We start from the raw sequence: 21226 nt of genomic DNA, 5'->3' as shown, positions 1-21226 counted from the left end.
TAAAGAATAAAACTAGTTGAAGCTCAATCTCTCTATCTCTATATCTCTGAAAAAAAAACCTACGACAAGCTATTTTTTTATGGATCTCAGTGGTGTCTTACTTGGTGATGTCTTCTTTTTATTCTTCATCTAAGGTATCACCACAGATAACATTATTATTATGTTATCTGTGGTATCATAGTACTTGTTTATGCTGTGATGATGCTGTGGTTTAATGTCAGATGAAGGTAAACACTTATGGTAAACACTCGTGAACACTTTCGATCTCTTTCGATCTATTTATTTTATGCGTAAAACACTCGTAAAAATAACAACTCGTAATCAAAACTAAATAAACCAGAGAAATCATCCACATTTCTGTGAAAAAAGTTTTGTTCGGGCAAGATCTTAATACATATATTTTTTATAAGATGCTTATGAAATTAACGATATATGTGTATTAATTATATCAGTAAAGTGCATTCAGGAAAACACCTCCAATTATTTTAGAATGCAAAGTCCAGAAGTTTGGAATTTTAAGGAACCCTCAACATTTCTTCAAATTAAAGAATTCAATAAGTTTCCTAAAACTTTATTAGAAGAATTCTTTTGTAACCATCTTGTACTGAATTCCATACGTGCCCATTTTCGAAAAAATACTAAATTCGTATTAATTTCAGATAACTTTAATTGTACCAGATTGTTTAAAAATCCCACCAAAGCTAGTTCAGTCTCTCATTGATGATTGTGAATATTATAAAATTACTGGTGTAAACCTTTCTCATTTACTTGATCCCCAATTTTTTGACAACTTTATCAGGCAAGGTAGTTAAATTAGCTAACATTTATGTGATTTATATTTTATTGTATTGAAAGTGGAAATATAAATGTATTTTAGGAAAATTAACAGCCCTAAGCATTGGTACTAGAATTGATTGTGATAATTGTTTTGCAATTACACCAACAGGAACCTTAATTTTAATATTGAATAAAGATACATATCAAAGTCTAGGACTCGAAGGAAGTGCTTCATATTTTTCACAAAAAAATAAAGATAGATATAGTAAGTATATCTCTTCTGCAGGTTTAGTAAATAGTAAATTTTCTGTTACAATGGTTTAAGATTACAGTTAATTCTTAAGAGTGCTAATTTTCTTATAATATAAATGCAGATTTATGTTATATATATATATATATATGATGTTTATTGGCTGTTTTTAAAAACAATTTAAAGAATTTACTATGAAAAATTGTTTTAGAAAATGCCAAAATTTAAAGATGTTCCAACTTTGACAACTCTTGCTCTGAAAAGTATTGGTTGCCTGGTTGTTGAAATGAAACCAATAATTATTTCAAGAGTAAAAATGCAGATGGATCAACCAAAAATAATTAAAAATCTGCAAAAAAGTATTGATATTCTTAATGATATTTTGGTCTCGTATGTTCCTTATCATATGTATGAAATAATGGCTGTGGAAGTGTTAAAAGCTGTCAAAACTTTAATAGACAAAACTAAGAAATTTTATTATCCTCATATTTCAATGTCTCATTTTTTAATGGAAATGAATGTTGCAGTTAGTCTTACAGAAGTTGTTCTTAATTCTCGACTTAGAAGTATAGATTTTTCAGAATGGCCGAAGATTATGAGGTGTGTTTTATATAAAAATTTAGAGAAAATGACTGGATTGGAAAATCTCAATTTAGGATCTTGCACTGGTGGTTGGAAAAATACAGAATTTGACAAAAATATTTTGGACGGAATTAGAAATATGAAAAACTTGCGACATATTTGTTTATGTTTTGATTGCAGTGATTTAATTATTCAGACACTATCTGAGAATTGCCCCAATCTCCAGTCTATTGATGTAACTTCTTCACGTTCTGTAACTGATCGAAGTATACCATATTTACTGAATTGTAAGAACTTGAAAGTTCTTCAGCTACATGGAACATCAATATTATATCCCGGTCTTGTAACATTAATATCAGGTTTACCTAAGCTACAGGATATTGGACGATGTGATAAATTTGGACACATCGTAAAATATATTCGTCAAAATCTGCCATATGTTAAATCTTTTGGACTTAAAAAAATTCAGACTAGAGATTTATGTACTGAGCATTTGAACATCATTGTTGCAATGTTTCCAAAGCTTGAATATGTCTCGATTTTTCATGATATGCAAGTAGCTGATTTGACAATTCTGGTTTCTCTAGATTGTTTAAGAGAACTTAAACTACTGTCATTTGCTTTTTACAGTCATTATTTAAAGCAATTGATTGAAATAAGAGGCTCAAATTTAACTACTCTTCATTTAGAACATGCTGAAGAGATGGATTTTAATGCTCTGCTTCATATAGGCCAATATTGCCCGCATCTAAAAAATCTGGTTCTTTATAACTGTGACTTCACTTATAACATGAACTTACCTACAAATAATTTACAGTCTGGATCATACTTCCGACAGTTGGAGCATATTTTCTGGGTGGTCGATTGTGCAATTAACCCACTAGACTTTGTTTTAACCCACGCAGTTAATATAAAATATGTGCATTTGGGATCATCAACTGGAATAACACATGCAAGCATTGTCAATATATTAAGATCTAACCCTATGAAATACTTAGAAGAATTAAGAGTTCTATATAGTAGTGATATGAGCATGAGAACCGTTGAATTACTCTTAGCAAGTTGTCCTAACTTAAAGGTTTTGTCAGAATTAGAGAGTTGGCAAGGGATTACAATGGAGGAATTAAAAGTTTTTAAAAATCATATTAGTAATAGCAACTTTAATTTGGATATTCGCCCTACATTATCTTTTTCAAGTTAATCTTTATTTTGTCAGAGTTGCAAATAAAAAGTAATTAAACATGTGATCATATTTATGCCATTTTATTTATTACGTACATTAAGGACTAATGAACTAAAATAAGTATCTCTTAACACACGGATACCTAAATAGATTCCCTCCTCTACCATAATAATAATAATATAGTAACCACTGCTGAAGAGTCCGGGTTCGATTCCAGCCTGTTTGGTTTTATTTATTTAAAATATAAATATTTATTTGTCTAAATAGAGCAACCATCAATTTGCCACCACAAGAAAGGTAATGACCAACCACGTCTAGTATACCATACTGGCAAGCGAGACCCTGGGTTGGCGTTTACGTGTGTAGGAGTGAATCGCTATGGCGATTTCGTATCAGCCTTGTATATGAATTTTTAAAGTAGCTCAACCTAAGACGTTTATGCATGTAAAGCACCAGATGGCGGGGCGTATTTCACAGTCTTTTGCTACAGAAAAATATTTTTTGTTTCTCTGATTTTTAAAGGACCAATAAAAAAAGAGAAAATAAAAATTGATAATTTTCGGACTGTGCCAATTGGTTACTAATCGACCAGATACTTTTTGTCTATTAGATATACTATAAAAGCTGGTAATTATACAATTCGACCATTGTAAATACCCGACAAATTCCGGAAGGCCGACGAGGCCGATGTCTTGTACTGATAAGAAAAAAAAAGGTTTGTTTAGATAATTTTCGAGATATTTTTTCTTTCTGAATGCACATTTTTAAAGTATTTTATATTCTTTGTCCGCTTGATCTTTTATACAGGTCGCACGTATCGAAGTTCTGTTTCTTCTAGCTTTAAAAAATGTTTTTATTTCTTTGTTGTAGTGGTTGTAGTGTATTTTTTTTTATTACGTTTAATTATAACGTTTAGTGTAGAATACCAGAAATACTTACTTAGTAGTAGTGTTTTTATAGTTCATTTTGCAGTTAAGTAGTAGGTGAAGGGATAATTTGGATATTTTTTCTTTTTGTTTGATTAATTAGTAAGTTTGATAATTTTTTCAGTGTAGAATACAAGAAGTAGCTGTGTAGTGTTTTTATAAGAGATTATATTCGTTAATATTGTAGATGAGTAGTAGGTGAAGGTATTTGGGTATTTTTTCTTTTTGTTTTTCTTCTAATTGTAATAATTCTATTAAGTATTGTGATAGATACACTATATCTTCCTTCAACTTCGGTGAAAAGTGCGTTATCATATAATTTTGACTTTCTGGTAGTAGAATATACGAAAAAAAATCTGATAAAATTTATTTTAAATTAAATTAATGGAGGATTAATCAAATTAATCTAGTCAAATAATAATAATAGTTAGTTTCTAAATACTATACAGGGTGAGTTTCCTACGATGTTCTCTATGGGTATCTCGGAAACTACTGGAGTTAGAGAGTCGGTTAAATAGGCAAAGAATTGCAGTTTTGTGGGGTCATAAATATGCGCCTTTCATATTTTTGAAATAGGTCATAGAATCACCAGGTATACGTTGCTAGTAACGTTAAACAATTAAAATATTATTATATACAGGGTGAGTTTCCTACGATGTTCTCTATGGGTATCTCGGAAACTACTGGAGATAGAGAGTCGGTTAAATGGGGAAAGCATTGCAGTTTTGTGGGGTCATAAATATGCGCCTTTCGAATTTTTCGGAGAAGTTCAAGGCTTATTAGATACTTCGAAAAAAACAAATTTTGGCTATTTTAAAACTTGTCTCTAATTCCATTATAATCTACCGTATGATCAAATAAACACGGCGTCAACGATGGCTATGAAATGAAGATCGATGTCATTTTATACGTAAAATCATATGGAAAATAGCATCGATCGTAATTTCATAGCCATCGCTGATGCCGTTTTTATTCGATCATACGGTATTTTAGACAAAAAGTTTTCAGATAAAAGTTGTAGATGTTCACATCCCTAATGAGTTTGTGTTTTCTGTTTTTTTCTCTAAAGCCTGTCATTTTTGACATATGACACAAACTTATGTTTTTTTTAATGGAAACCATAGTTGGCCATGACATAACCTTGAGCCATGACTTCATAAAAAGCGCCATTTTTTAAGCTTTTCAGCGATATAGGTATTATATGTTTTTTTCGAAAAATTACAAGTTATAGCCGATTCTTTTCTTTCTTGACTAATTTCCATACCAATAATACCATGCCAATTAGTTGGCATCAAAAATGTAAAAAGTTTTGTTTTCAAAAAAAAAAAAATATCGTAAAATTCGTAAAGCACTCAGTTTAGAATAAAATAATCTAAGAATGAAATGATTCTTTTATAAACCTGCATTAAATCAAATTAAAATATGTATGTAACTTTTTTTAAATTTTAATTAACAGCAATTAGCATTATCATAAATTATAAATAATGTACCAACATATCGAAATAATAATTTATAATTTCTTTGTTAATACGGTTTAGAATTCTTAAAATAACAGGCAAAAATAATCCACAATTTACAATAAAATAAAAGTTTCATTTAAATTTCTTAATCAGCTGATCACTATTAAAGTTCACAGAAACCCGGGCTATATTATTACATTACTCTGAGGAAAATAACGAAAATAATCGCTATTTTTGACTCCGCCCCGAAAAGTTCACGATTTGTCCTCCAGTTGGCAGCACATTTTGTCTGGTCGGTTGAGCAACTTTAAGAATACATAAACTAGGGTATTAGTTTTGTTTTGTTTCTTTAGTATGTCGGAGAGAGCCAAAATATGAAGTATTTGTTACATAACCACTTAAGCCCACTCTAGATCGATTTCATGCGCTTGGGAAAATACTTGCTCTTCTTTATACAGTACATCTTATTTAATTGAGCGCGCATTAACCGTACTCTTCGCACACACGAAAATCGGCACCCAAGGTTAGAAATGCTGAACCTAGTTTATAATGTGCGTATTCAGGGACGGTCAGTGGCTGAGTAAAGCCTTGGTTTCCTACAAAGCCGTAGCGCTAAAGTGCGGCCTTTTTTACCAACGAGTAGTACGGCCACTTTAACGGTGAATATTGTTGTAAAGTAACATTAAAGACGGCGCATTAAAATGCTTCGGCTGTTCGCTTTGAATCAGTTCAAATCATAGAGAAATATAAATTAAATAAATAATGTTACATTTATTTAATACTGTTTATTATACAGGGTTGATCACCACATACGACACGGAGTATTGTAGCTAAACGATTAGATTTTTACAAATTGTAAGTTTTGGGTTAGTTGAAGGACTATTAGAGCTACAATTTAAAAATATGTTTACAAGATACAGAGTGTCCCAAATAAATAAAAAATATCAAAGTAGTATTTTTTAAATGGAACACCCTGTATATTATTTCATTTTTAATTTTTACGATTAAAATAAAGGTAGATTTGATTAAGGTTTATCATACTTAAACCTTGCCGTTTTTGAAATATTTTCAATTTTGTGAAATTGCAGTAAAAATTTTAAGGCTTCATTTCTCCAGGGGTATCAAAGTTTTTAATACTAAATATTTACTGTAGTTTATTTATTGATCAGTTATTGTGTTGCAATAATATAAATGATACTACCTCATACAGAGTGTCTAATTATTTACTTCAAATAATTTCTAGTTTTAAACGGCAATAACTTGTTTAATTTAAATGGAAAACCCTGTATATTTTAGGAGAATCAGATGCACAATTTAATTGTCTATCAAATTGTATTACTCTATTTTTTACCTATCCTTTTTTTTTACCGTTTTCGTAGAAAATGAATTTACTTATAATTTAGACCTCCTTTATACCAATGGAGTATTGACATTTTAGATTGTTTTTTAGCAAAAAATGTACAAAATATACAGGTGCTAAAAATAATAATATTACTAGCCCATTTATATACAAAAAGAAAACTATTTAAATCTTTATAAAAGAGTATACCATTAATTAAATATAGCACCATTATTTCCGCCCAAATATTAATTAATTACATACTTAATTGTGTTAGTTAATCAATTATTCCAAATAAATGTGGATTTGAATCAGTAATAAGTTATAAATATGAACGTCTCTGTTGTTATAAATAAATAAGCATTTGTCAAAAAATGAAATAACATTTTTAAGGTGTTGCTTTTTACCACATTGTCTAATACACATACAAAATTCAGTTTTTTAGTATTTGGAGCAATATTAATCAACGCAAACAGTCAATTATTAATGTTTATTAGTTTGAATACTAGAATCATGTTAATTGGTCTTTTAACAAATATTTAAACAGTTTTTTTTATTTTTTTTAATGAAATAAACGAACTATATCGACAATATTAGTATCTGTACTCTTTAAAAACGTGTTACATCTTTAAAAATAATCTAAAATGTCAATATTCGTATAAGTATAGGTATATTGATAAATGGGGTGTAAATTATAAAAAACCGCATTTTCTACGAAAACTTCAAGAAATAGGTAAAAAATGGTATAATACAATTAGATAGACAATTAAATTGTGCATCTGATTCTCATAAAATATACAGGGTATTCCATTTAAATTAAACAAGTTATTACCGTTAAAAGGTAGCAATTATTTAAAAAGAATTTTTAGACACTCTGTATATGGCAGAATAATTTTTATTATTGAAACACAAACTTTGGTAAATAGAAATACTTCAGGATAATATTTGGTTTTAAAAACTTAAATACGCCAAGAGAAATGAATCATTATAATTATTACTGTATTTTGACAAAAACCTAAGTATTTCAAAGACGGTAAGATTAAAATGCGGTAAACCTGAATCAAATTTACCTTTATTTTAATCGTAGAAACCAAAAATGTAATAATACACAGGGTCTTTCATTTAAAAAAATGCAACTTTGATATTTTTTATTTATTTGGGACACTCTGTATCTTGTAAAAATATTTTTAAATTGTAGCTCTAATAGTCCTTCAACAAACCCAAAACTCACAATTTGCAAAAATCTAATCGTTTAACTACAATACTCCGTGTCGTATGTGGTGAACAACCCTGTATAATATTTATTTTAGTTTCTCTATGGTTCAAATCAAGTATTGTCCACCGTCAAAAAACGTGCTTGCAGTAACCGACCGTACAGACCGGCCGCGCCGCTTCAGAAAATACGCTGTGGTTTTTTTTCGAGCCGAACGCTTCAGGGTGCATCCACACTATCGTAAAAACGGCGTTACGATTTTGAATCGATTTCCAGTAATTCTATTGGCTGAAATTTTTGACAGATGAATTTGACAAATAAAATTTCTGACAGATGAATTTTTCAGCCAATAGAATTACTGGAAATCTATTCAACGTCATTACGCCGTTACGCCGTTTTTAGGATAGTGTGGATGCACCCTCTGAGGAACACACACCGATATGTAAGTACATACGTTTTTTAGCGGCGTAAAGCTTGATTTGCATGCATCCGTTGTCCGACGATACGATATTAATTTTATTGGTTGAATTTAAAGGCTTCGATTGGTTAACCGTTCATCGTTATCAACGTATCGTCGGATAACGGATGCATGAAAATCAACCTTAACTGGCCGTTAAATTACGGCCGCACTTTAAGCGTTATCGCTTTGTAGGAAACCAAGGCCTTAAGCCACTTCCCTGAACGGTTTATTTTTACATACAAAAATAGTCAGCCGCTGAGCAAAATTCTCAGCGGTTAGTCAGCCGCTGTGTTCCTTCAACGCGCTATCTAAGGTCCGCATGTACTATAGTTAGACCGAGATGCAGCGCCACGCGGCGATTTCGCAAGTATGTTACTAGTCTAATTGTAGTTGCGTGATGCAATTCATGATGAAATATTCACTGACTAGATAGAAGCGATTGCGAATATCAACCTTCGGCTTTAACTTAGATATACGTAATTGTATGTACAGGGTGTCCCATTTTCTTGTGTTTTACAGGGTATCTCGCTTAAGGGTATTGCTACTTTTTTATGAAACTAAAGATGCTACACACATATTTGTCTTAGCCCTCTTAGTTCCTGAAATACAGGGCGAAATTGAAATATTGCATTTTTCGACCCCCTTCATATCTCGGTTATCTTATAACTTATCGAAAAGGCGAAAAATGTGCGCAGTAGACATTTTCACGTAGAATCCAGTGGCGTAACTAGTTTTTCGTTGGGAGCCATTCTCAAATATAACCAAACTTATGTTTTTTTTAAATGAGACACCCTGTATATTATTATTTTTTATTAAATCTCCTTTTTCATGAGCTTTCTAAAAATATAATATACCGTAGACTTATTTTCATAAATATGGTAATATATTTTTAGAAAGCTCATGACAAAGCAAATATAATAAAAAATAATATACAGGGTGTCCCATTTAAAAAAAAACAAAAGTGTAGGTTATATTTCGAGAATGACAGCTCCCAACGAAAAACTCGTTACTTTTCGATAATTTATAAGATAATCGAGATATGAAGGGGGTCGAAAAATTCAACATTTTCAATTTCGCCCTGTATTTCAGGAACTAAAAGGGCTAGGACAAATCTGTGTGTAGCATCTTTGTTTCATAAAAAAGTAGCAAAGTTAAAACCGCATCTTTGTATCTCTACCCATAAGCGAGATATCCTGTAAAACACACGAAAATGAAAAGTGAAACCTAAAAAACAGAAATAAAAGCAAGTGTTTTAAGGAGTGGTAGATCTGACCAAAAGAAACATATTTTCTCTTTACCATTTTTAAAATAAATTGAAAATAACCGAGTTATTTAACTTTGAAAATTTTAAAAATAATGGCAAATAATTGGTCGAATTAATAAATTTTAAAAATATGATATATAATGGCAACATTTTGAGAGCCGCCGGCAGCAATCGATAATCAACCGCAAATACCAAGCAATTACCAGAATCTCAGCTTGTTTGACACACTCAATGTTGACACATCGACTGGAAAGATTTAAAAACGACTTGAAAAATTCAGATTTTAAGTAAAAAACTTACCTAACATAGTGAATGGGACTCCGATAAATAACGGATCGATGTAACAGTATATCACCAGAGAGTAACAATACAGGGTGTCCCAGGCTGAGCGTGCATTAGAAGTTTCTAGAGAACTACAATATCTAGCTCGGGGATTTTTTGCACATCATAGTTTCACAACGAGATCTATTAAAAATATTTTCAATATGGCGGCACTTCCGGAAATACCGGAAATTGACAGGAACTTTCTTATTTTAAATGGATGCCCCATTTTTTATTATGTACTGAAATTCTATGTAAAATTTTATAAATTTTGTAGTACTTAACAAGTAGCCTATGACTTTAAACGTCGAGTGAGGTAAAACAATAGATCTGGCCATGTCATATTGTGACGCTTTGTTCAAAAAGCAGCATCATTTTCGAGCCAACTTTGCGCTGTTTTTTTTCGATCATACGGAATATTATTAATAATGTCAACTATTAGATATCACTAAAGAGCGAAAATACGAGATATTTTTATAAATACACTTTTTAAACCCTTAAGCAGGCAGTATTTATACTATGGGAAATTCAAATAATTCGTTTTCTGACAGATGGAAATAAATTGTCTGACCGTTTGACACTTAATGTCAAAGGTAGCTAGATAAAATCAAGAAAAATATAGGTTTTCAAACTCAACCTTAAATAACTTAAAAACGATTTTTTTAGGTATAGGAACATGTATAGTTAAGAAGTAACGAATTGAAAAACCGTTTCTTTAGTGAAATAAAAAAAGTGGGTTTCCATTTGAACAAAATGATTTATGATAATTTTTTAATCACTCAATTCCATGACAGCTACTGCCATTATTATATGACATTTGAACAATTTAATTTTTGAAATAGATAGCCACATGTCTTCTCTTTATGTCACAGTGGCTGTGGTAATGACTAAATTTAACTTTTAGGTTATACAAATTTTTTTGACAGGTGGTTTTTTTCGTCGGAAAATTTTAAATAATTTTTTTCTCAAAAACGGTTAATGTTAGACATAGAGTGTTTGACATTAATATTCATAGAATTTTACAGATAATTTAAGTATGTAATAAAAAATGGAGGCACCCATTTAAAATAAGAAAGTTGCTGTTAACTTCCGGTATTTCCGGAAGTGCCGCCATATTGAAAATATTTTTAATCGATAGATCTCGTTGTAAAACAATGATGTGCAAAAAATCTCCGATCTAGATATTGTGGTTCTCTAGAAACTTCTAATGCACGCTCAGCCTGGGACACCCTGTATATCACCAGACACTTACACGAGTATTTGGCACAAAATACATTCATATGCCATCTGAATTATTTAGTATTATTTTTTGAGAATTTAAACTCCTCTGTTTTTCTATCTCACACTCTTGTTTTTGTGAATAACCAAAACATTTTTGTGTAAGCACCAAAATAATTGATATTTCGATTTGAATAATGAAAGTATTTTTACAGGCTTACCTTACATTTGTCTATTTTTTTAGTTTTTTTTAGAAGCTTACTGTTTTGAGTAAAATCTCAAATGATTGGATAACTTAAAAATTTCCATCAGCTGATCTGTTTTTCCGTCTCCCGCGTTTTGACGCGTTCCAGTGTGCGTACTCACAAGGGAAATAATTTTGCATTCGAGTCTTTTCAGTTGGCTTTTTGACTAGGAACTAGTGATACGTATCACTGGTAGAATTGTATTTTTAAAGGTAAATTAGGCAAATCGATTTTCATAAAGGAATATGATAATTTTTTATTTATAGTCTTCCCTCACTAGAGACAGATGGACGAAATGCCGTTCTATCAAAGATTTAATATAATTGAGGGGTGTAGAGGCAAAACCGGCAATCTCCACTTTTTAACAAAAGTGACAATCTCCAATTTTTAAATTCTAATTACCTAAATATATAAAAAGATCAGGGTTTTTTCACCACATAACTAATATACACATCAGAATAAATAAGAATTATCAAAAGTATTAGTAATTTGTCTCTTCTGAAAAAATATGATGAGTAGAGATACTCGGTGTTTTGCTTCTAAAACCCTCAATTGAGGAGTACGTAAAATGTTTCCCTTTATATTTTGTAATACTGAAAAAATGATCTTGTCTTTTATTAAATCTGGAAAAAGATGGTAAAATTCTCCAAACTTCTTTCTTTTTTGTTAATCGTATGAGTCCAAACTTTTCCTCACCCCTCTTCCTCTTCCTCTGTTAGAAGAGCACAAAAATACGCTTTCGTCCGTACTTGAACTCATTGCTTTAAAAACTAAACTACAGTAAGTAAAAAACACTTCGACTATAACTAAATAGCGTTGCCGCGTTTCAAAAGCGCGCTATAGTGGGCGCAGTTCCTTCGCAGCCGGAAAAAATTCTCTTCCCAGCGCCGCGCCGCGCAGCGGTCTAGTGGGCGACAACCTTTAAACTCCTCTGTTTTTCTATCTCACACTCTTGTTTTTGTGAATAACCAAAACATTTTTGTGTAAGCACCAAAATAATTGATATTTCGATTTGAATAATGAAAGTATTTTTACAGGCTTACCTTACATTTGTCTATTTTTTTAGTTTTTTTTAGAAGCTTACTGTTTTGAGTAAAATCTCAAATGATTGGATAACTTAAAAATTTCCATCAGCTGATCTGGTTAAATGTAGGTCAAGCGTTGATAATTTAGATATCTAATAGAGGGCGCTGATTCTGAACTATTGAAAATTTGCTATTTGTGCATTACTTAGTTTCATTATTTTAGTTTACAAAACTGTAAAAAAGGTATTTAACATATACTTAGTAGTAATCTACAGTGAATAAAATTAATTTAAGTATTTTTTTGTAGTAATTTAAATATGTGAACTTATAAACATACAGAATGTGGATAACGTAGGGGGGGCAACATTGCATTTTCTAAGCACTATAAACAAATTTATGGAAACTGAACAAGCGGCACGCAAAAGTTTTTCAATATTTTCCGGAAAATGTCAAGAAAAATATATAAAATTTTCAACATTTTTTTTCGCAAAAAAAATCATGGGCGTGTTTCTGGGGTCGAACTATACTACCAGTTAAAATACTTGCACTTATTTCTGGGACACCTTCTATTATGTAGTCTGTCCAACGAGGGAAGGTATGATAGTTTCAGTTGTCATACCTTGATTTAAAGAGGGATTGTATTTTCAGTTTTTTTTGGATGTCCTCTGTCAAAATCATCCCTTCCTTCGCTGAACAGACCTTGGTCTTACCTATTTATTTTCCTAAACAATCCCCAAAATTATTTTGACTTATAACATAATCATAGTTAATTTATATTGTGATCGAAATTCACACTATTTAGTACATTTTTTAGTTATTAAAATAGACCTAAGAAATAGCAAACTACAACCTGGCCAACGAAGTTTCAAACGGATTAAGGCAGCTTTAGATTCTTTAGAAAAATTCTCTTTAATATTATCCTGGCTGCCCCCAGAAGATACAATTTGTCCTTCATCTGTAGCAAAATTTTTTAACGATCTTAATTACAACGTTAAAGTGTGCAAGAACAATTTTAAAACACACGTTTTATATTCTATCAACAGTCCGATAATATTGAAAGAGGACATATCAGAAAATGAGATTATAGATTTTGCTGAGTGGTTAGGAATGGTATCTATAGACGGAGATTTTTTGGGATCTTTTGACAACTATGTTAATACTTATGAAGCTCCAGAACCTTCTATAGTTTTAAGTCAATTGCGATTTTTGCAATGGCGAGGATTTTTCTTACCTGAACATATTGAAAAATTAACATCTTTTTTGAGGTAAGTTATCAATTTTGTATAGGCTTGGTGCATTCTCCGCCGGTGCTGCCACCATCGGAGAATATCGTAAACAACTAGTATATACAAATACACGGGTTTAAATAGCGAGTATACGAAAAATTTATTATATTATTGTTCTAAAAGTGTTAGGAAGTATAATTTTTGAAAATTCTAAAAATAAAAAAGTAAATATTTTGATATCTTCAGAAGGTCTTACTTGTATTATAATTGATCATTCAACTATATATATAAAAAAACTTTTTATACGAGTTCAACTACGGCAGCAAGCATAGTTTTAATCACCGGTTTTGATGGTGGGATCATAATTGGGGCTATTTCGGCTATCACGAATTTTTTTTGAAGGTACAGTACTGGCCAAAAGTGGAGAAACTTTTAATATTTTTACTATGTCAAAATACAGTTTACTCTCTGCAGAATAGGATATCAAGAAAATATTTCTCATTTAATCTGCTTTGTATAGCCATATAAAAACTGCTTATTTTGTGAATAAATTTGCAGACAAAAAATTATTTTCAAATTCCAGCGGACATAAGTGGAGAAACCTTATCTTCTTCTTAACATTCTGTGAGATATTCTCTTGTTAAAGCGTCTAGATCGTGGTATTGGGTTCACAGAGCGTTAAAAATATGTCGCGCGGAATAAATTTGTCAGTTCAAATAAAAAAAATCATAATTGAGAAGTATCATTCGGGAATTAAACAAATTGATATTGCTAGACACTTAAATTTACACAAAAGTGTTGTGTGCAAACAGATTAATTTGTATAGAAGTCGTGGGACAAATGCCAGTGTACCCAAGCCCGGAAGACCCAAAAAAACAACTTTGGCGACAGATAAAATAATAAGAAGATATTCACTTAGAAATCCATTTTGCACTGCGGAGGATAAAGGAACGAATATCCCTTTATCTCAATATCTGTTAGGTCCATTAGACGACGTCTGAAACAGGCAAAACTAAATGCCAGAAGACCTGCCTGAAAGCCGTTTATTTCTAAGAAAAATAGGCAGGCCCGACTACAGTTTGCATTGGAACATGTAAATTGGATCTACAAGCAGTGGAAAAATGTACTCTGGTCGGACGAAAGCAAATACAATCTATTTGGTTCGGATGGTATTAGGTGGGTGAGTCGTCCTGCCAATGAGAGGTTCAATCCCAAGTACACCATACCCACCATAAAACACGGAGGTGGGAACGTTCTAGTTTGGGGTTGTTTTTCTGGGCATGGGGTCGGGCCCCTTGTTCAAATAGATGGAATTATGGATCGTTATATGTATTTAAATATTTTGCAAGAAACAATGGTACTTATGCTGAATCCTCTCTCCCTTTAACCTGGAAATTTATGCACGATAATGATCCGAAACAAACTGCCAAACTTATTAAGGAATTTTTAACCGAAGAACAAGTTGAAGTGATCAACTGGCCAGCACAAAGCCGCAAAAAAATGACTTAAATATTATGACAAAGCCCCGACCTGAACCCTGTAGAGAACCTATGGGATCAACTAGAAGTCGATATTAGGCGTAAAAACAGGGACAAATTTAAAAATAAAGATGTTTTGTTCGCTATCCTATTACAAGCCGGGAATGAAATATCCGGGGACGTAATAAAGAACTTAATTGAGTGTATGCCCAGAAGGTGCCAAGCAGTCATCAAAAGTAAAGGCTATGCAACCAAATACTGAGACTAGCGACTACAAATGTATAAAAAATACCAGTTTCTCCATTTTTGTCCTCATAGAAATTAGTTTAATTTTTTCAAAATTTAATAAAGGCTTTTTCCAAAAAAATCTTGTGTGTATTTTTATGAGACAGTTATCCTATGCAAAAATACGTATGCTTTCGCCAGTAAAGTGGAAAAACTTTTTAAATAAATTTAAAAACTTCTCCACTCCACTTTTGGCTACTTTGAAACTATAAAATGTTGTTTCGGGAGAGTTGAATATCCAGTTAAGTTGAGTTATTAAATGTTATTGCACCCAACAACGCCCTAATTACGCTCTCCTTTACGCGTTAACACCTTTTTGTCAATTTTATTAACATTTGAAATTGTCACAACACAACACGACGCCTAGTTCGAATTCTTTTTCACTTATTTTTTACTACCCGAAATAGCGTTACATTACATAAACCTCGTACCTGAGTGTTTTATAGTTTCAATAACTGCACTAGCAAAAAACTAAAATACTTAAATATTATGGCAGAGCCACTATTTCAATATTATTTTAATGCTATCAACATACGGCGCGGCCGCGTGAAATAGGTATATACTGACAATTTCTGATTTCTGTCGTTGAAGCGCTGCGGTCGGAACTGAAATGCACCAAGCCTATTGTGACAAAGATAATAATTAATTGTTTTAGGGACTATAATGATGTTGAAAAAAAATCATGGATGGCAATATACACTCAAGGTTTTTCAGATATGCCAATTGTTACTCCTAATAAAGAGCATCATTACTACACAAATGGTGATAATGGGAATTTATTAATTTTTAATAAAAACAAATTTTTATCTTGTATACAGAGATGTACTTCAAAAACCTACAAATAATTATTATATTATTTATATGTTGTTAATTTTTCTGTAACAAAATATAGAATGTACTAGATAGAATTTATTTTCTTCTTCTTCGTGACTCATTGGGGTTTCTCTTCATCCACTGTTTGAATTCCGCATTAGGTCGTATACACAGCTGTGCTGATTTAGAGTTGACATCTCTCATTACGAATGGGGAGAAACCTAAAAATTAATAAAATTCATATTTTGAATATTGAGACAATATTATTACAAGGGTGTCCCAATATTCAGTGGACATAGAATTACTACGTATTTTTGGAATCAAAATAGGTTCAATTTTTACCTCAACACAATTTACCTCTATACAAAATTGCTCCGTTTGTCTGTTAGAGGGCATAAAAAAAACACATTTTTCAGATATTTTGAGAATCGTTATTCCGATTTAAATGAAATTTTGGGTGTCATGTTTTGCTAAGTGATTTAACATTTGACTTTCACAAAAATGAAGAAAAAGTACGGGAAGTATCAAAACTCCCCTACCCCTCCATAAATTCTAGTATAAATATTTTCTAACTCCACCGACGACCGATTTTTATTTCGTAAATTAGTTCTTCCAGTATTTACTACACTTTTTGTTTCTCGTAAAAAAAACGATATCGCGCATACTTTTTGAGGAAAAAAAAAACTTTTCCAAAGCTGACTTTCAAAAAATATCTTTTTGTCACAAAGCTATGGAGGTGCATAAAATATATTACGTTCCAATAATCTAGTTGGCGAAAATATGGAATTTTATGTTATCCCAAATTATATTTGACAATAACCTTAATAAAAAGCTTAAAAAGAAAAAAAATTCACGTTTTTATTTTTGATTGATGCCCTCTAAGGGACAAACAAAGCATTTGTGTATAAAGATAAATTATTGGCAATTAACATATTTTGATTAAAAAAATACGTAGTTGTTCTATATCCACGGAATATTGGAACTCCCTGTATATTTTGTAGGTCTGCTTTGGAAAAATAAATTCTCAAAAAAAATTTTCTCAAAAACTATGCGATGTGACGTTTTTTAACAAGAAATACTAGAGGGGGCATAAAACACTTAGCAAAACGTAGGCATCTAAAATATTCAAATCGGAATAATGGTTCTTAAAATATCTGAAAAAATGTGTTTTTGTAAATCGGAAAACATATTTCAGAAACTACTTTTGTATAACTTTGGGAAAAAGATAATAAATCATTTTTTGTTTATATCTTCGTCTCTATAGATTGCCGTAGTCGCATTTAAAGGAGCCAGGAGCGTCATCAATATTTTGCCGGAGCAGGCCTCCTCGGCGTTAGACAGTGCCGCGCGAAAAAATAATTTGAAATATTAGAATAAACATATCTAAGCTGGCGCTCATGGATCACCGAAACGTACATACGTCCAATCACAAGCAAGGAGCGGTCGCTATACAGGCTCATCACCGATGACTTCCTGGCTCCTTTAAATGCGCTCACTCTAGAGAACAGAAAAAAATTATATGGCAGGCTATGTATTTTTGCTTAAAACAGATCACAAAGATTCCAAAAAGTTACAACTACAATAGCAAAATTTAAAATACCTCTTTATGTGCATATTTTTGGGGAAAAAATCGTTTCCTGATTGACAATAACGATGCGCTCTCCACGTTTTTCGAACTTCAAATAATTCGCAGCTGATTTATCTTGGCTGGTTTACTTTTTAGAACTTTTTCCCAAAGCTATGTGATAAGTAGTTTGTTACATGAGTTTGTTAGATATAACCAGCGTTTATTCTTAGTTGGCCACCCAGTACTAGGGTATGTACCACCATTTTCCCTTCTGAACATCTTTATTGTCGAAGGGGGGGATAAGGATTGCTGAGCCCTTAATCAAAATAGTTGGGCGCGTTCAGGGACGGTCAGCGGCTGAGTAAGCGGTTTCCCTAAACGGTCTCTTTTTCATGCAAAAACAGTCAGCCGCTGAGTAAAATACTCAGCGGTCGGTGAGCCGCTGTGTTCCCTGAACGCGCACATTGTCTTTCTCTGCTTCATTTATGAAGTACAGGGAGAAATTTAACAATATTGCATTTTGAACCCCTCCCGGTTATACCCAATAACCATTCTCTGGTTCTTAATACCTAGTTTATGACACAGAATTCAGTGTTGTTAGATTTTTTCTATGAATTATTGTCATGTAAATATCTATTACCTAAGTCAAGGTAATTATAGGGAGACACCCTGTATTATTTTCTAACATTCAAAACAACTTATACCAGGGGATCAAACAACCAGAGAACCAAACATGCCTACTAGAATACTGTACATATGTTATACCATATGATAAAAAATCGCGTCCAGTTGACGTGAAATGGATTGGTGACATTCCCTATATAATTTTACATACAAAATGACAGCAATCTTCACTTCCAAACTATCGCCGACGCCGTTTTTTTCCGATTGTATGGTTCATGTAAATGTATTGAACTATTTTATACAGAGTCTGCAACGGCTTAGCTTGGGTGACAATTTTCTTGTGCATAGTCAATCTGTCACATAAAATGAGGTAGGTATACTGAACAAAGAGAGAAGAGTGAAGAGTGAGTATTTTCCCAAGCCTATGAACCATAGATAAAAGACTTATACTATTAAATAGATAGGCAACTTATAATACATTTCAATTTTATTATACAAGGGCGCCTCTGGTAGATGGAGGAAGAAATACTAATGGAAGAGAGGGGTGAGGGGAAGGGGGGTTGTTTTAGTTAATTTAAAATAAATTTGGACATACATGTAAGAACACTTTGTGTGCTTTTAATTAGGTCGAACATATTATAAACGATAAATCAACTGAATTAAAAGCATACAAAGTGTTCTTATATGTCGGATATTAATTAAAAAATATATTAAAAAGACTAGAAATAGTATATATTAAGTTGTTACAGTTATAATTTAATCTTTGGCGGTTTTCAGGAAATAGCAGGCAGTTTTACATAATTTTCCTCCCTTTGAAGTGAATTGGAAACGGCTATATAATTTTGGTGTAGGCAAGATTCCCAGTTTGTTTCCGTTTGAGACCTGAAATAATAAAAACAAATTAAATTAGATGTAATCATCTGCTGATCATGCTAATATAACACAACGCGCGTCCTTAATTCCTTACATGCACGGTAATAAAATTAAATAACTGCTCAGCAGGTGGCATTTATTAGCAGTACTAATTTAAAAATCTATAACTCTAAGTAGATATGTTTAATTTATTTACCATTGTATCCTTCTGAAACCAGGTGTACAACAATTAAACTCCATGATAAAAAATAATTAAGAGTCTATACAAAACACAAATTGTCCCACCATTTTTAAAAACATTGTCTAAAACAGAATACTGGCAAAAACTCTGAAGGAATTTAATTTTACAATAATTCTAATACAAATCAAAACGTAATCAAAACGAAATCAAAACGAAATCAAACCGTAAAATCACAACAAAAGCGTCTCTGAGTGACAGTTAAAAATCAAATTTTATTATTGTCAGATATTGACATTTGCATTGTTAATATTGACAGTTTTAATATTTTGCGCCTCTGCATCTTGGAGGAAAAACTATTTTTAATGAACCGTCATTTCCATTTAAGTTTCTCAGCCATGCCTATGAACTAAATGTCATATTAAGTGGTTATGTAATAAACACTTAACACTTTTTCACTGGCGTACAAAATCGACATAGATTCACTTCTAGACATATAAATGTCAATGCAAGAGTCTGTTACCAACAAGGTATATAAAAAATCATGAAATGAAATTGTATAGTTAAAAAAAACTGTATAGTTAACAAAAATCTTACCTGCTATATAGTCATCATCTAATGCATTGGTTTTTGTTCTTGCTAATCTACTTGGTTTATTATCAGGGATCGGCTGATCTTCAACTATAATGGGATTGTTAGGATGTTTTCCACCCTTTATTCTAGGTAAACTATAAATTTTGCCCCGACCACTTAAAGGTTTTCTGGGATTAATATGAATTTGCATTGCACCATTCTCATTCACTGATATTGCAACTTTTTTGAGAGTGTCATTTCCACATTTAGGACAAAATTTTTTAGTCATTATACTAGTGGTTTTAAAACAAGCATAACATCTTAAAATATAAGTCCTTAGTTGCCTTATAATTCGACCATCTAATGCTGAAACATTTAGATTAATTTGTTTCAAAACATTTTGCATTGCAAAATCTGTGGTCATGCATGCAACTTTGACATATTTCTCTTCAATAATTTGTGAGTTGACCTGTTTTCTAGCTAAATGTACGTTTGAAGGATTAATCCAACTATCGTCGTCATCTTCATCTTCACAACTATCACTTAAACTGTTTTCTGAAATATTTGGATCAACTGGAATTAGCACTTCATTATCAGAATCATCAACTCCACAATTTATGGGCTCAAGCTGAGAGGTTTCTATCGTTGTTGTGATCTCTGTATTTTTAATATTATTGTCTAACAAATCTGTATTAGTAGATTGTATTTCATCTTTTAATAACTGTTTGTTATCTGAATTGTCCTTTTCAAAAACTCCTTTTTCATTAGGTATAAAGAAACCTGTTATATCAGGATCTATTTCTTTTACAATACTCTCAGTGGTAGGTCTTGGTAGAGTAGGTTCTGTTCTCAGCTGTTTTAAACCACATTTCTCTTTCTCCAGTTGGTAGGTTAGAGCTATAACCTTTATATCAACAGCGGATAGACTGGGATAATCCCCAGTTTTTTAGAAAAATCTGTAACAAATTTAATATTCTCTGGGGAAAACATCTTTTACACCAAGTTGTAAGGTAATGTAATGAGTCTTCTTAACTGTCGTTTATTAGTAACTTCGTTTAAAACATCCTGACAAGTTATTAAATTTTCTGCAATTTCCTAAAAACATATATATCATACAATGCCACACCATAACAAACTATAAATTCGAACTTACATGAAGTGGAGCATTTTGAATAAAAGCAGAAGTATCTACCACTAAATATTCTACTTGTTTCTTGTCGGAGCTGGACATAACTTCTGCCATTTAAAGAATTCTAAAATACACGTGTTAATATAAAAGTTCTGAACATGAAATAAAAATAAATAAAAATATAACCTTACATTTTCCGTATATCGGACAATTGAAC

The 21226-nt window shown here is 31.7% G+C and overlaps 2 protein-coding genes across 3 annotated transcripts; one reads left to right on the top strand and one right to left on the bottom strand.

Annotated features, from left to right (window-relative positions):
- The first annotated feature begins 205 nt into the window (after nucleotides 1–205).
- Nucleotides 206–16123, top strand: LOC115880490 (ribonuclease P protein subunit p40-like). Of its 2 annotated transcripts, XM_030897699.1 has the most exons (6): nucleotides 206–379; nucleotides 490–601; nucleotides 660–804; nucleotides 878–1042; nucleotides 13078–13528; nucleotides 15908–16123. In XM_030897699.1, the coding sequence occupies exons 2-6, from the start codon at nucleotides 491–493 to the stop codon at nucleotides 16095–16097; spliced, it is 1062 nt and encodes a 353-aa protein (XP_030753559.1). In that variant the 5' UTR covers nucleotides 206–379; nucleotide 490; the 3' UTR covers nucleotides 16098–16123. The 2 variants fall into 2 exon arrangements, with proteins under 2 accessions (XP_030753559.1, XP_030753558.1); XM_030897698.1 differs by lacking the exons at nucleotides 206–379; nucleotides 490–601; nucleotides 660–804; nucleotides 13078–13528; nucleotides 15908–16123 and adding an exon at nucleotides 1239–2861.
- On the bottom strand, nucleotides 16053–21200 carry LOC115880491 (RNA-binding protein NOB1). The gene is given in 4 exon segments (XM_030897700.1): nucleotides 16053–16286; nucleotides 19905–20822; nucleotides 20825–20975; nucleotides 21034–21200. Coding segments are annotated over 4 exon segments (1284 nt in total). The 5' UTR covers nucleotides 21124–21200; the 3' UTR covers nucleotides 16053–16161.
- Between the last annotated feature and the right edge of the window lie 26 nt (nucleotides 21201–21226).

This window comes from Sitophilus oryzae, unplaced genomic scaffold (genome assembly GCF_002938485.1).
Source record: "Sitophilus oryzae breed Bouriz unplaced genomic scaffold, Soryzae_2.0 scaffold_1625_pilon_pilon, whole genome shotgun sequence".
Lineage (NCBI taxonomy): Eukaryota > Metazoa > Arthropoda > Insecta > Coleoptera > Curculionidae > Sitophilus > Sitophilus oryzae.
This window is presented reverse-complemented; position numbering and strand designations above follow the sequence as displayed.

Coding starts and splice junctions, on each gene's coding strand:
- LOC115880490 (XM_030897698.1), top strand. CDS start 1,242: ATGCCAAAATTTAAAGATGTTCCAACTTTGACAACTCTTGCTCTGAAA.